General features: G+C 48.7%; 1 protein-coding gene across 1 annotated transcript in view; it reads right to left on the reverse strand.

Moving 5' to 3' along the window:
- The window catches only part of LOC311126465 (receptor-type tyrosine-protein phosphatase mu-like), a gene marked incomplete at both ends in the record, with an annotated part of 52,666 nt that overhangs the window by 19,031 nt on the left and 17,347 nt on the right, over positions 1–16,288 (reverse strand). Inside the window, 3 exons of the mRNA XM_084200472.1 lie at positions 7,407–7,581; positions 10,375–10,490; positions 14,645–14,717. Coding sequence (XP_084056598.1) covers positions 7,407–7,581; positions 10,375–10,490; positions 14,645–14,717 — 364 coding nt within the window. The remainder of the gene's footprint in view (positions 1–7,406; positions 7,582–10,374; positions 10,491–14,644; positions 14,718–16,288) is intronic.

Consider the following 16,288-nt stretch of genomic DNA (forward strand, 5'->3'; position numbering starts at 1 on the left):
TACCCTAATCCCATTCTATAGTTGTTAGTTACCTTAATCCCATTCTATAGTTGTTAGTTACCCTAATCCCATTCTATAGTTGTTAGTTACCCTAATCCCATTCTATAGTTGTTAGTTACCCTAATCCCATTCTATAGTTGTTAGTTACCCTAATCCCATTCTATAGTTGTTAGTTACCCTAATCCCATTCTATAGTTGTTAGTTACCCTAATCCCATTCTATAGTTGTTAGTTACCCTAATCCAATTCTATAGTTGTTAGTTACCCTAACCCCATTCTATAGTTGTTAGTTACCCTAATCCCATTCTATAGTTGTTAGTTACCCTAATCCCATTCTATAGTTGTTAGTTACCCTAATCCCATTCTATAGTTGTTAGTTACCTTAATCCCATTCTATAGTTGTTAGTTACCCTAATCCCATTCTATAGTTGTTAGTTACCCTAATCCCATTCTATAGTTGTTAGTTACCCTAATCCCATTCTATAGTTGTTAGTTACCCTAATCCCATTCTATAGTTGTTAGTTACCCTAATCCCATTCTATAGTTAGTTGTTACCCTAACCCCCTTCTATAGTTGTTAGAAGGGGGGTCCCTGACTCCTGACTCCATCTCCCTGACTCTATCTCACTGACTCCACCTCCCTGACTCCAACCCCCTGACTCCATCTCCCTGACTCCACCTCCCTGACTCCACCTCCCTGACTCCATCTCCCTGATTCCATCTTCCTAACTCCATCTCCCTGACTCCATCTCCCTGACTCCATCTCCCTGACTCCATCTCCCTGATTCCATCTTCCTGACTCCATCTCCCTGACTCCATCTCCCTGACTCCATCTCCCTGACTCCAACCCCCTGACTCCATCTCCCTGACTCCACCTCCCTGACTCCATCTCCCTGACTCCTTTTCCCTGACTCCATCTCCCTGACTCCATCTCCCTGACTCCAACCCCTTGACTCCATCTCCCTGACTCCATCTCCCTGACTCCACCTCCCTGACTCCATCTCCTTGACTCCATCTCCCTGACTCCATCTCCCTGACTCCATCTCCCTGACTCCATCTCCCTGACTCCACCTCCCTTACTCCATCTCCCTGACTCCATCTCCCTGACTCCATCTCCCTGAATCCATCTCCCTGACTCCATCTCCCTGACTCCACCTCCCTTACTCCATCTCCCTGACTCCATCTCCCTGACTCCAACCCCCTGACTCCATCTCCTTGACTCCATCTCCCTGACTCCATCTCCCTAACTCCATCTCCCTGACTCCATCTCCCTGACTCCAACCCCCTGACTCCATCTCCCTGACTCCATCTCCCTGACTCCACCTCCCTGACTCCATCTCCTTGACTCCATCTCCCTGACTCCATCTCCCTGACTCCACCTCCCTGACTCCATCTCCTTGACTCCATCTCCCTGACTCCATCTCCCTGACTCCATCTCCCTGACTCCACCTCCCTGACTCCATCTCCCTGACTCCATCTCCCTGACTCCAACCCCCTGACTCCATCTCCCTGAATCCATCTCCCTGACTCCATCTCCCTGAATCCATCTCCCTGACTCCATCTCCCTGACTCCAACCCCCTGACTCCATCTCCCTGAATCCATCTCCCTGACTCCATCTCAGTTTCCCCAACTCCTGATGCAGCAGCATGAACAAATGATCCTCTCCTCATCTCATCTCAGACAGGACAGGAGAGTATCCCAAATAGCACCCAATTCCCTACATAGAGCCTATGGACCCTGGTGAAAAGTATTGCACTATATAGGGAATAGGGTGAAATTAGGGATGAAGCCCAGGAGTGCAGACAAGGAGAGGCAGGAAGACAGGGAGAGGCAGGAAGACAGGGAGAGGCAGGAAGACAGGGAGAGGCAGGAAGACAGGGAAAGGCAGGAAGACAGGCAGGAAGACAGGGAGAGGCAGGAAGACAGGGAGAGGCAGGAAGACAGGGAGAGGCAGGAAGACAGGGAGAGGCAGGAAGACAGGAAGATGCAGGAAGACGCAGGAAGACAGGGAGAGGCAGGAAGACAGGGAGAGGCAGGAAGACAGGGAGAGGCAGGAAGACAGGGAGAGGCAGGAAGACAGGGAGAGGCAGGAAGACAGGCAGGAAGACAGGGATATGCAGGAAGACAGGGAGAGGCAGGAAGACAGGGAGAGGCAGGAAGACAGGGAGAGGCAGGAAGACAGGGAGATGCAGGAAGACAGGAAGAGGCAGGAAGACAGGGAGATGCAGGAAGACAGGGAGATGCAGGAAGACAGGGAGAGGCAGGAAGACAGGCAGGAAGACAGGGAGAGGCAGGAAGACAGGCAGGAAGACAGGGAGAGGCAGGAAGACAGGCAGGAAGACAGGGAGAGGCAGGAAGACAGGGAGAGGCAGGAAGACAGGGAGAGGCAGGAAGACAGGGAGAGGCAGGAAGACAGGGAAAGGCAGGAAGACAGGCAGGAAGACAGGGAGAGGCAGGAAGACAGGGAGAGGCAGGAAGACAGGGAGAGGCAGGAAGACAGGGAGAGGCAGGAAGACAGGAAGATGCAGGAAGACAGGGAGAGGCAGGAAGACAGGGAGAGGCAGGAAGACAGGGAGAGGCAGGAAGACAGGGATATGCAGGAAGACAGGGAGAGGCAGGAAGACAGGGAGAGGCAGGAAGACAGGGAGAGGCAGGAAGACAGGGAGATGCAGGAAGACAGGAAGAGGCAGGAAGACAGGGAGATGCAGGAAGACAGGGAGAGGCAGGAAGACAGGCAGGAAGACAGGGAGAGGCAGGAAGACAGGCAGGAAGACAGGGAGAGGCAGGAAGACAGGCAGGAAGACAGGGAGAGGCAGGAAGACAGGGAGAGGCAGGAAGACAGGAAGAGGCAGGAAGACAGGCAGGAAGACAGGGAGAGGCAGGAAGACAGGCAGGAAGACAGGGAGAGGCAGGAAGACAGGGAGAGGCAGGAAGACAGGGAGAGGCAGGAAGACAGGCAGGAAGACAGGGAGAGGCAGGAAGACAGGGAGAGGCAGGAAGACAGGGAGAGGCAGGAAGACAGGGAGAGGCAGGAAGACAGGGAGATGCAGGAAGACAGGGAGAGGCAGGAAGACAGGGAGATGCAGGAAGACAGGGAGAGGCAGGAAGACAGGGAGATGCAGGAAGACAGGCAGGAAGACAGGGAGAGGCAGGAAGACAGGGAGAGGCAGGAAGACAGGCAGGAAGACAGGGAGAGGCAGGAAGACAGGGAGAGGCAGGAAGACAGGCAGGAAGACAGGGAGAGGCAGGAAGACAGGCAGGAAGACAGGGAGAGGCAGGAAGACAGGGAGAGGCAGGAAGACAGGGAGAGGCAGGAAGACAGGCAGGAAGACAGGGAGAGGCAGGAAGACAGGGAGAGGCAGGAAGACAGGGAGAGGCAGGAAGACAGGGAGAGGCAGGAAGACAGGGAGATGCAGGAAGACAGGGAGAGGCAGGAAGACAGGGAGATGCAGGAAGACAGGGAGAGGCAGGAAGACAGGGAGATGCAGGAAGACAGGCAGGAAGACAGGGAGAGGCAGGAAGACAGGGAGAGGCAGGAAGACAGGCAGGAAGACAGGGAGAGGCAGGAAGACAGGGAGAGGCAGGAAGACAGGGAGAGGCAGGAAGACAGGGAGAAATTATAGTCTTGACTGGGGCTGCTTTGATTTTCTCTGGGTCTTCTCATTAGTGGTGACAGACACACCACATCACCACACACACACACACACACACGCACACACACACACACACACACACACACACACACACACACACACACACACACACACACACACACACACACACACACACACACACACCACACCAACACACCCTTACCACCACACCACACCTTTACCGCCACACCACACACACACCACATCGTAGGGAGCTTCGCCGTGCAGCACCATGGGACTCCAGGTAGTTGGAGCCAGAGTGAGACACACACAGACACACACACTCACCACACCAGAATGAGACGCAGAGACGGAGAGACTGGGTAATTATCCTACTTTCAAAAGCTACTGGCCACGCTACAGGAGAGATACAGGGGAGAGTACGACAGGGTCTGTGGACCAGCTGTGTGTTGTTGTGTTCTCTGGAAGTAGGTCTAGAAGGGCAACACACTTCCACACACGCACACGCACACGCACGCACGCACACACACACACACACACACACACACACACACACACACACACACACACACACACAGGCAGGCGTGTAAATCTAATGAAACATTGGCATGGGGAAGCAGAAGTGATTATCCTAGATAATCAACCATTCAGTCTCCTCATGGCATGGTGAAGGAACAACAGAGGATCATTATGAAAGACTATAGGAGAGGAATAGGGAGGGAGGAGAGAGAGAGGAGGAGAGAGGGAGGGGGAGAGGGAGGGAGGGAGGGAGGGGGAGAGGGAGGGAGGGAGATAGAGAGGGAGGGAGGGAGGGAGGGAGGGGGAAAGGAGAGAGAGAAAGGAGAGAGAGATGGAGAGAGAAAGGAGAGAGAGAAAGGAGAGAGAGAGAGAGAGAGAGAAGATTAAGATGGAGACAGAAAGAGGGAGAGAGGGAGGGAGAGGAGAGAGAATAAGAGCGAGAAGAGGAGCATCTCAGATCATAATCCATGGTTACGGTGAATACACATCTGAGTAGGATTTACCATTCCCAGGCATTCCCGGGGTTAACACAGTGTTTTATGCCTGCTACAATAAGATGAGATACAGCCTTTTTATTTGTGACACTTATGACTGTGAAAAATACTGTTTTTTTCTTATTTGATAGAGTGGGTTCAATTGAGGGCACTGGATTGAGTTCTAAACCGGATACTTGTGAGATCACAAAGCACAATTTGAAATGAGATCAAATTAACGCTAGTATTCAAAATGAATGATATAGTTCATTCTTACACGTTCTATGTTTGAACTGCTTTTGAAAACAAAAGTCGAATTGAAAACAATATTGGCATTGTTGAATTATTTTTCATAATAGCAAGCTAGGACTGATGGTTTGGTTACCAAGGCAACTATTGTAGCTCTCTAGTAAACTAGCTAGCAACTTCAGTGGATGTTGAACACATTTCGACCTTCAAATGAACACATTTCTAGCGGCATATGTGTTCAATTGGGGGGGGGGGGGGGGGGGTTGGGGGGGGGGGTTGAATCCTGATTTGTATCCAACGACCAATCTCTAGTGACGTCGCAGATGCAATATTTGGCTGAGGCTCGAGGAGTGTGTGTGTGTGTGTGTGTGTGTGTGTGTGTGTGTGTGTGTGTGTGTGTGTGTGTGTGTGTGTGTGTGCGTTTGTGTGTACGCACACTTGTGTTTATGCAGATGTGTGTGTGTTGCTCAGTGCTTACAGTACAGTATATTAATAAACCCCTAAATGCTCCATGAACACACCACTGAAACACACTAACACCCTCAACCACAAAGACTCTGGATGAAACCCAATTCCCTTTATAGGGCTCTTTTTTCCCCCACCAGAGCTCTATGGGGTACGTAGGGAATAGGGCGCCATTTGAGATGCAACCTCTATCTTCCCATCTCTCTCTCTCTCTCTCTGTATGTCTGTGTAAAGCAGTATACTGAGGCTGGGGCCGTTATATCAATGATTGACACCCCTCCATCCGGACATCCTGGATTAAACCTATCAATCAACACAAAGCTGCCAGACAAAAAAATAAAAGCAGGCCGGTAAATTCAATAGACAGCACAGGCATTTGAGGTGAAGTAATATACACAGCCATTACAGGACTATAGGGCTGAAGGAAAGAGGCCACGCTGGATTTAGTTTCACACTCTGTCCATAAATTCATATCAAACTGCAGGGCGAGGAGGAGGGTGATATGGGAGAGGTTACAGTATGTGTGTGTGTGTGTGTGTGTGTGTGTGTTTGTGAGGGTGGATGATGGGTCCCTGTACTTGCCCTGGATGGTTGGAGCTGTCTGGCTGGTATTGGTGAGCAGGAAGAGGCAGGAAGAGAAGGGAAGAGGCAGGAAGAGGCGGGAAGAGGCGGGAAGAGGCAGGAAGAGGCAGGAAGAGGCGGGAAGAGGCAGGAAGAGGCGGGAAGAGGCGGGAAGAGGCAGGAAGAGGCGGGAAGAGGCGGGAAGAGGTCGGGAAGAGGCGGGAAGAGGCGGGAAGAGGCAGGAAGAGGCGGGAAGAGGCAGGAAGAGGCAGGATGAAGCGGGAAGAGGCAGGAAGAGGCAGGAAGAGGCAGGAAGAGGCAGGAACAGGCAGGATGAGGCAGAAAGAGGCAGGAAGAGGCAGGAAGAGGCGGGAGGAGGAAGGTAGCAGAAGAGCCAGTGCATAGTTTTTATTTTAAGGCTCTTGGAGCAGGTGCAGGTATTTACAAAATATACAAATCATCCAACAAGATGCTGGACCAGGCTCAAAGATAAGCTAGTCAAATGAATAAAAAGACTGAAGATCGGTCTGACTAGCCCCTAGGGCTCAGAACAACCTTAACTAACCGCTGCAGAGACAGGCGGCCATCTTCCTCCACTTTCTTACAGTGTGTGTGTAATATGGTTGACATTACAGTTAAACAGCTCTGGAATGTGTCTGTCTAGTCCTTTAGGGTGGAATGGGTCTGTCTAGTCCTTTAGGGTGGAATGGGTCTGTATAGTCCTTTCGGGTGGAATGGGTCTGTCTAGTCCTATAGGGTGGAATGGGTCTGTCTAGTCCTTTAGGGTGGAATGGGTCTGTCTAGTCCTTTAGGGTGGAATGGGTCTGTAGTCCTTTCGGGTGGAATGGGTCTGTCTAGTCCTATAGGGTGGAATGGGTCTGTCTAGTCCTTTCGGGTGGAATGGGTCTGTCTAGTCCTTTCGGGTGGAATGGGTCTGTCTGGTCCTTTAGGGTGGAATGGGTCTGTCTAGTCCTTTAGGGTGGAATGGGTCTGTCTAGTCCTTTCGGGTGGAATGGGTCTGTCTAGTCCTTTAGGGTGGAATGGGTCTGTATAGTCCTTTAGGGTGGAATGGGTCTGTCCTCTCCACTAGTTCAAGGGCAGGACTTTATAGAGAACACACATCCTAGTCCACCTGGTAACAACATAAACGTTCTCTTCTCTGGCTGTGTTTTATATTTATCTTTCATCTTCAGGAAAACAGCTTCTGAATCATTTCCTTGTTGTATATGTCTTGTGCTCATTGCGCTATGAAGGTTGTGGGAATGTTGGGGCTACTTCAGTTCTTCAGTCCCATGTAGCTCAGTTGGTAGAGCATGGCGTTTGCAACGCCAGGGTCGTGGGTTCGTTTCCCACGGGGGACCAGTATAAAGATAAATAAAATAAAATGTATGCACTCACTAACTGTAAGTCGCTCTGGAGAAGCGCGTCTGCTAAATGACGTAAATGTACTGTGGTTCCATTTTACAATCCACCACAATGTAATTGAAAAGGTTTGGAGGAGAGCGACTGACATCTACAGCACTTACGTTTTATGGTGAGTTCTCCATAGTTGGACACCCCGACTCCTTTGTCAGAGTGGACTATGCACCGGTAGCGTCCTGAGTCTCCCTTAGTGGTGTTCTCCACGTCGAAGGTCCCAATGAAGCGTCGGTTGTTCCACGGCTTAGTGGACTTCATAGGGGCCTTGAGTCCACCAATACCCTGTTAGAACACACAGCAGGTTAGAGATAGTTTTAGCGGTGGATGGTCGTTTAGTGGCCTTCATAGGGGCCTTGAGTCCACCAATACCCTGTTTGAACACACAGCAGGTTAGAGATAGTTTTAGCGGTAGATGGTCGTTTAGTGGCCTTCATAGGGGCCTTGAGTCCACCAATACCCTGTTAGAACACACAACAGGTTAGAGATAGTTTTAGCGGTGGATGGTCGTTTAGTGGCCTTCATAGGGGCCTTGAGTCCACCAATACCCTGTTAGAACACACAGCAGGTTAGAGATAGTTTAGTGGCCTTCATAGGGGCCTTGAGTCCACCAATACCTTGTCTGGAACACAGTCAGGGGTTAGCTGTGAAAAACAGATGGTTAGGCAAAAAAAAAAAATAGACAGGTTTAATTATTGAAGTGGCTTCACCTTGATTGTGTCAAGTGTGTGTGTGGGGACAACGGTGTGTGTGTGTGTGAGTGTGTGTGTGTGTGTGTGTGTGTGTGTGTGTGTGTGTATGTGTGTGTGTGTGTGTGTGTGTGTGTGTGTGTGTGTGTGTGTGTGTGTGTGTGTGTGTGTGTGTGTGTGTGTGTGTCGCAGTAGAATCTTCAAGGCCATGTCAGCAAGCTGTATGCTGATATTTAGAACAAGGTCACATCACTTCACTAACGTGAGACTCCAGGACGCAGCAGTATTATCTATACTGTAGTGTATAGTCTATATACCATCTACAGCGCCTTCGGAAAGTACTCAGACCCCTTGACTTTTTCCACATGTTGTTACGTTACAGCCTTATTCTAAAATGGATTAAATATTTGTTTTCCCTTATTAATCTACACACAATACCCCATATGACACACTGAAGACAGGATTTATAAATGTTATCACATTTATAAAAAATGTAAAACAGAAATACCTTATTTACATAAGTATTCAGAGCCTTTGCTATGAGACTCGAAATTGAGCTCAGGTGCATCCTGTTTTCATTGATCATCCTTGAGATGTTTCTACAACTTTGATTGGAGTCCACCTGTGGTAAATTCAATTGATTGGACATGATTTGGAAAGGCACACACCTGTCTATATAAGGTCCCACAGTTGACAGTGCATGTCAGAGCAAAAATCAAGCCATGAGGTCGAAGGAATTGTCCGTAGAGCTCCGAGACAGGATTGTGTCGAGGCACAGATCTGGGGAAGGGTACCACAACATTTCTACAGCACTGAAGGTCCCCAAGAACACAGTGGCCTCCATCATTATTCAATGGAAGAAGTTTGGAACCTCCAAGACTCTTCCTAGAGCTGGCCGTCCGGCCAAACTGAGCAATCGGGGGAGAAGGGCCTTGGCCAAGGAGGTGACCAATAACCCGATGGTCACTCTGACAGAGCTCCAGAGTTCCTCTGTGGAGATGGGAGAACCTTCCAGAATGGTCTGGGGCTGTTTTTCATGGTTCGGGCTAGGATCCTTAGTTCCAGTGAAGGGAAATCTTAACGCTACAGCATACAATGACATTCTAGACGATTCTGTGCTTCCACCTTTGTGGCAACAGTTTGGGGAAGGCCCTTTCCTGTTTCAGCATGACAATGCCCCCGTGCACAGAGCGAGGTCCATACAGAAATGGTTTGTCGAGATCGGTGTGGACAAACTTGACTGGCCTGCACAGAGCCCTGACCTCAACCCCATCGAACACCTTTGGGATGAATTGGAACGCTGACTGCGAGCCAGGCCTAATCGCCCAACATCAGTGCCCAACCTCACTAATGCTCTTGTGGCTGAATGGAAGCAAGTCCCCCGCAGCAATGTTCCAACATCTAGTGGAAAGTCTTCCCAGAAGAGTGGAGGCTGTTATAGCAGCAAAGGGGGGGACCAACTACATATTAATGCCCATGATTTTGGAATGAGATGTTCGACGAGCAGGTGTCCACATACTTTTGGTCATGTAGTGTATATAAATGTACCGGGGCCTCCCACTCCTCTTTCTATTCTGGTTAGAGCCAGTTTGCGCTGTTCTGTGAAGGGAGTAGTTCACAGCGTTGTACGAGATCTTCAGTTTCTTGGCAATTTCTCACACAGAATAGCCTTCATTTCTCAGAACAAGAATAGACTGACGAGTTTCAGAAGAAAGTTATTTGTTTCTGGCCATTTTGAGCCTGTAATCGAACCCACAATTGCTGATGTATGTTACAATAGTGTTGCCAGACTCATAAGGCTTTCTTTGGCCGTTGAAAGACCATATGTTATGGGACCTGAATCACCTACACGCTTAGAAAAAACTGGTTACAAAAGGGTTCTTCGGCTGTCCCCATAGGAGAACAATTTTTTGGTTCCAGGTAGAACCCTTTTTAGAAACCAAAAGAGTTCTACCTGGAACCAAAAAAAGGTTATTCAAAGGGTTCTCCTATTGCATGGGATAATCAACTACATTCAGCCGCAGGACGATTTTTTTTCTTGAGCGAATGGTCAGGGGGCCGGAACATAATTACAAATAATTTGTAGACTGCAAATTCGGCCCGCGGGCCGCCTTTTGGGGCGCCCCGTCCTATGGGGACAGCCGAATAACCCTTTTAGGTTCCAGATAGCACCTTTTTTCTAAGAGTGTAGGCTAGGGTTTGATATAGTGAAGCCTACTACCGCTAAAATCTTGTTCCAACCCAGCAGTAATGTCTAGTTCAAATAATCAATATCAACTACTATTTTATGTGCTGGGCTAGAACAAAACCCTGCACAGCAGGAACTGAGTTGGAGATCCCTGGTGTGCAGGGTTAGAGTTAGTGTAACATTTTGGGTAAACATTGTTACCTGTAACCAGAGGTTGAAGTTGTCCCTCTGTCGTCCGTTGACAGTACAGTGGAAGGCGGCCGTCTGTCCAGCGTTGACCTCTACACCCTTTATGGTCAGGAAGTGAGGGGTGTTCACTATAAATACACAAACACAAACACACACACACACACACACACGCACACACACACACATATATATATTAATATACAGAAATATATATATAAACCTAAACCTCTATGTCCTTTATTGTCAGGAAGTGAGGGGGTGTTCACTATAAATACACAAACACACACACACACACACACACACACACACACACACACACACACACACACATATATATATTAATATACAGAAATATATATATAAACCTAAACCTCTATGTCCTTTATTGTCAGGAAGTGAGGGGGTGTTCACTAGGAAAACACATGCATATCAAGTATATTAGGATCAATGTTAAAGGCTTTATGTTCATATTACGGTATACCCTTCACTGACTTAATGTCAATACCTCACTACTCAGTTTCTCATGGGGTTAGAGTCTACAACAAAGCATTACATTCTGTGGATACTGTTACTGTATGTCTAGAGTCTACAACAAAGCATTACATTCTGTGGATACTGTTACTGTATGTCTAGAGTCTACATCAAAGCATTACATTCTGTGGATACTGTTACTGTATGTCTTTATAATAAGAGGGATTCATGATCCAATCCAGATATATCATAAAACCATTTAATGCAGAAGTATAATTTGAACATGTACTTCACTGTACCCCCCCCCCCCCCCCCCATTCTGTAAGGAGAAAAACCAGGACAATTCAACATCTGCCCTTGATTAGTTAGATAGAAACACAAGCAACTCTCCAAAGACCCTCACTAAGCTAATTGTATCATTTCATCTTTCATCAAATATTTTCCTACTTATAACATGTATATAATTCTATATGATATATTTCATTAGAAACCTTTATAGTAGACCTACTGTCATCCACGTTGACCTGTCAATCCTCCTCTAAATGCCAAACCAGACAAATCCATTTTTCTCATCGTTTGCTAATGTCTTTTTAAATGCTGCGTCGTAAGGGGAGGTGATGGACCACACAGGCAGTGCTAATCACATCTCAGAGCTAGCCCATATCCCACACGGTCGAATTAAACACAAAATGAATTGCCTCTGCTCCACTAGGACCCTGGCTGTATCCCAAATAGCACCCTATTCCCTACATAGTGCACTACTTTTGGCTCTGGTTAAATGTAGTGCACTATATAGTGAATATGGTGCCATTTGGGATACACACCTTGATCAATGCAGCGTATGAGTATCACTCAGAGAGAAACCCGATCACCACTCCCTAAGTGGCGTATTGATCCGTTCACATTTCTACATTTAACATCTATCACGTTGTCGTCGTCGTGGTGACAAGTGTTTTCATTGATCTGCTTCTGCTACATTTGTATGCGGCGCAGAACCTTGTCCCTTACTATGGAAATCCTTCTCTTTGACATAACATTTGTAGGAATTCAGCTGCTTGATCCTGTGGTCACCAGATTATGTACATACAACAACCTGTGCTCTGTGTGATATAATAATAATATTTTTTTAAAATAATTAGCAGACGCTCTTATCCAGAAGGGTTAAGTGCCTTGCTCAAGGGCACATCGACAGATTTTTCACCTAGTCGGCTCCGGAATTAGAACCAGCGACCTTTCGGTTACTGGCACAACGCTCTTAACCACTAAGCTACCTGCCGCCCCTGATACAGCATTGATAATTAAAGCTAGAAAGCTAGCCATTGATTAATTGACGGATAACCGTGGTGTTGTTGATTGCAGCTGAGATTGCAGCTATGGGCCTTAGATTGCAGGTCTTACCATTAGGGCTGTAGATTGCAGAACATACTGTATGTGATGTAGATGGCTCTGGCCGTACCATTGTGAAGCATCTAACCATAGCACACACCTGGGATGGCCTTAAAGAACACGAGACTCCCAGGCTGTGGTACTAAACAGAACATAGCTCTTCCCTCAACACCTAGAAACACGTGTACCTGAGACACATGATTGATAACACACAACGCCAGGGTTGTGGGTTCGGTTCCCACGTGGGGCCAGTATGGAAAATGTATGCGCTCACTTAACTGTAAATCGCTCTGGATAAGAGCATCTGCTATAAATGACTAAAATGTAAATATGTTCAGTAGTAGCATAGGCCAGGCTGTGGTACATGCAGAAACACTCACTCTGCATCTTATAGCCTGCTACCTACCAAGTCAAGTCAGTCTGATTAACCAACATGCAATTTTGGTTTATATTCGATTGAGTTTTGAAAAATTACGTGAAATTAGGTTCATTCAACTTGAAATGAACCAACATTTAAAATGCTATAGTTGATTTGTGGTTGAAATCTGGTTTAAAATTAGACAAAAAACTGTCTACGTTGTAAACTTTTTCCTAATCCAACCAACCAGCCACTTAGAAGCAACATGATTACTTTGACAAAGTAAGTTGAAATAAGTTGATCTTGAGGGTATGAATAGACCTAAATCCTCTATGTAGATTACTAGTCTCTTTCTATACACACACACAGTGTGATCAACCTAAATACACCAGCATTTAGCAGCCATTACTGCATGTTGCTCAATGTTCATTAGCTCAACCAACGCAGCACTTGAAGAGCTGCTGGTGAGTCCTATTCAGACTGAGTAGCATAGCTTAGTGCTCGCAGTTCAATGTAAGAGACCAGGGGATAGATAGACCAGAGGATAGATAGACCAGAGGATAGATAGACCAGAGGATAGATAGACCAGAGGATAGATAGACCAGAGGATAGATAGACCAGAGGATAGATAGACCAGGGGATAGATAGACCAGAGGATAGATAGACCAGAGGATAGATAGACCAGAGGATAGATAGACCAGAGGATATATAGACCAGAGGATAGATAGACCAGAGGATAGATAGGACAGAGGATAGATAGACCAGAGGATAGATAGGACAGAGGATATATAGACCAGAGGATAGATAGACCAGAGGATAGATAGGACAGAGGATAGATAGACCAGAGGATAGATAGACCAGAGGATAGATAGGACAGAGGATAGATAGACCAGAGGATAGATAGGACAGAGGATAGATAGACCAGAGGATAGATAGACCAGAGGATAGATAGACCAGAGGATAGATAGACCAGAGGATAGATAGGACAGAGGATAGATAGACCAGAGGATAGATAGGACAGAGGATATATAGACCAGAGGATAGATAGACCAGAGGATAGATAGGACAGAGGATAGATAGACCAGAGGATAGATAGGACAGAGGATAGATAGACCAGAGGATAGATAGACCAGAGGATAGATAGACCAGAGGATAGATAGACCAGAGGATAGATAGACCAGAGGATAGATAGGACAGAGGATAGATAGGACAGAGGATAGATAGACCAGAGGATAGATAGACCAGAGGATAGATAGGACAGAGGATAGATAGACCAGAGGATATATAGACCAGAGGATAGATAGACCAGAGGATAGATAGGACAGAGGATAGATAGACCAGAGGATAGATAGACCAGAGGATAGATAGACCAGAGGATAGATAGACCAGAGGATAGATAGACCAGAGGATAGATAGACCAGAGGATAGATAGACCAGAGGATAGATAGGACAGAGGATTTGGCTGGCCAACACTCTTAAGGAAAGAGACAATAATTGGAGGATAAAAAAATAGGCTAAATGCAGCATATGGTGCCATTTGTTTTCATCTCTCTCTCTCTCTCTCTCTCTCTCTCTCTCTCTCTCTCCCTCTCCCTCTCTCGCTCTCATCTCTCTCTCTCTCTCTCTCTCTCTCTCTCTCTCTCTCTCTCTCTCTCTCTCTCTCTCTCTCTCTCTCTCTCTCTCTCTCTCTCGTTTCCTCTCTCTCTCGTTTCCTCTCTCTCTCGTTCCCTCTCTCAAAGGACAGATTTAACAGAGCCACTTCAGCAGTAGATTCTCAACAGGCTTTATGTGTGTCAACTATAGCTATAAATATTGTTCAGGAGGGAGAGAGGGAGGGAGGGAGGGAGGGAGGGAGGTGTGTGTGCTCGCGTGAGGGTGTGTTTTCTATCCATTGCAAAGGCCTGTTGTTGTGTGTTCCTAACACCTTGAGAAAGATACAGTGTCTCTGTCTCCGTACTGATATCTGGAGGTGTCAGGAAAAGGACAAGGATAGTTTGATGATGTTTTTTTATGTCGGCGGGCGGAGAGGGGAGGGGTGTGTGTGTGTGTGTAGGGGACTTACTGCACTGGTGCCCTGGAGCACTACGTCTTTGATGGCCAGCAGGCCGCGATGCCCTGAGGTCACCACTTCAAACACCATCTGAGGAGAAACAAGACACATCATTACAACACTGATAAATGTACACACTTCTTCCAAATCTCACTCGCTCTCCTCTCCCTCCCTCTCCTCCCACCTAGACTCCTCCCCTCAACCTCCTCTCCTCTCCCTCCCTCTCCTCCCCACCTAGACTCCCCTCCCCTCAATCTCCTCTCCTCTCCCTCCCTCCCCTCCCACCTAGACCTCCCCTCCACTCAACCTCCTCTCTCCCTCCCTCCCTCTCCTCCCTACCTAGACTCCCTCCCCTCAACCTCCTCTCCTCTCCCTCCCTCTCCTCCCCACCTAGACTCCCCTCCCCTCAATCTCCTCTCCTCCTCCCTCCCCTCCCCACCTAGACTCCCCTCCCCTCAACCTCCTCTCCTCCTCTCCCTCCCTCTCCTCCCCACCTAGACTCCCCTCCCCTCAACCCCCTCTCCCTCCCTCTCCTCCCCACCTAGACTCCCCTCCCCTCAACCTCCTCTCCTCTCCTCTCCCCCTCTCCTCCCACCTAGACTCCCCTCCACTCAACTCCTCCTCCTCCTCTCTCCCCACCTAGACTCCCTCCCCTCAACCTCCTTCCTCTCCTCCCCTTTCTCCCACCTAGACCCTCCTCTCCCTCCCTCTCCTCCCCACCTAGACTCCCCTCCCCTCCTCTCCTCTCCCTCCCTCTCCTCCCACCTAGACTCCCCTCCCTCCCCCTCCTCTCCCTCCCTCCTCTCCTCCCTACCTGACTCCCCTCCCCTCCCCTCCCCCTCCTCTCCCTCCTCTCCTCCCTACCTAGACTCCCCTCCCCTCAACCTCCTCTCCTCTCCCTCCCTCTCCTCCCCACCTAGACTCCCTCCCTCAACCTCTCTCCCTCCCTCTCCTCCCACCCTCCCTCCCTCCCTCTCCTCTCCCACCTAGACTCCCCCTCCCTCATCCTCCTCCCCTCCCTCCTCTCCCTCCCTCTCCCCCACCTACCTCCCCTCCCCTCCCTCTCCTCCCTCTCCTCCCCACCTAGACTCCCCTCCCCTCCCTCTCCCTCCCTCTCCTCCCTCCTCCTCCCTCCCTCCCTCCTCCTCCCCACCTCTACTCCCTCCTCCTCCCCTCCCCCCTCCCCTCCCCTCAACCTCCTCTCCCTCCCTCTCCTCCCTACCTAGACTCCCCTCCCTCTCCTCTCCCTCCCTCTCCTCCCCACCTAGACTCCCCTCCCCTCAACCTAGACTCTCCCTCCTCGTCTCCCGAGTGGCGCAGTGGTCTAAGGCACTGCATCGCAGTGCTAGCTGTGCCACTAGAGAACCTGCTTCAAATCCAGGCTCTGTCGTAGCCGGCTGCGACCGGGAGACCCATGGGGCGGCGCACAATTGGTCCAGGGTAGGGGAGGGGATGGCCGGCAGGGGATGTAGCTCAGTTGGTAGAGCATGGCGTTTGCAATGCCAGGGTTGTGGGTTCGATTCCCATGGGGGTAAAACAAATTAATAATAATAAATAATAAAATAAAATAATGTATGCACTAACTGTAAGTCGCTCTGGATAAGAGTGTCTGCTAAATGACTTAAATGTAAACCCCCTCTCCTCCCAACCTAGACTCCTCT

This window comes from Coregonus lavaretus (genome assembly GCF_964263955.1).
Source record: "Coregonus lavaretus genome assembly, contig: HAP1_SCAFFOLD_1034, whole genome shotgun sequence".
Classification (NCBI taxonomy): Eukaryota; Metazoa; Chordata; class Actinopteri; order Salmoniformes; family Salmonidae; genus Coregonus; species Coregonus lavaretus.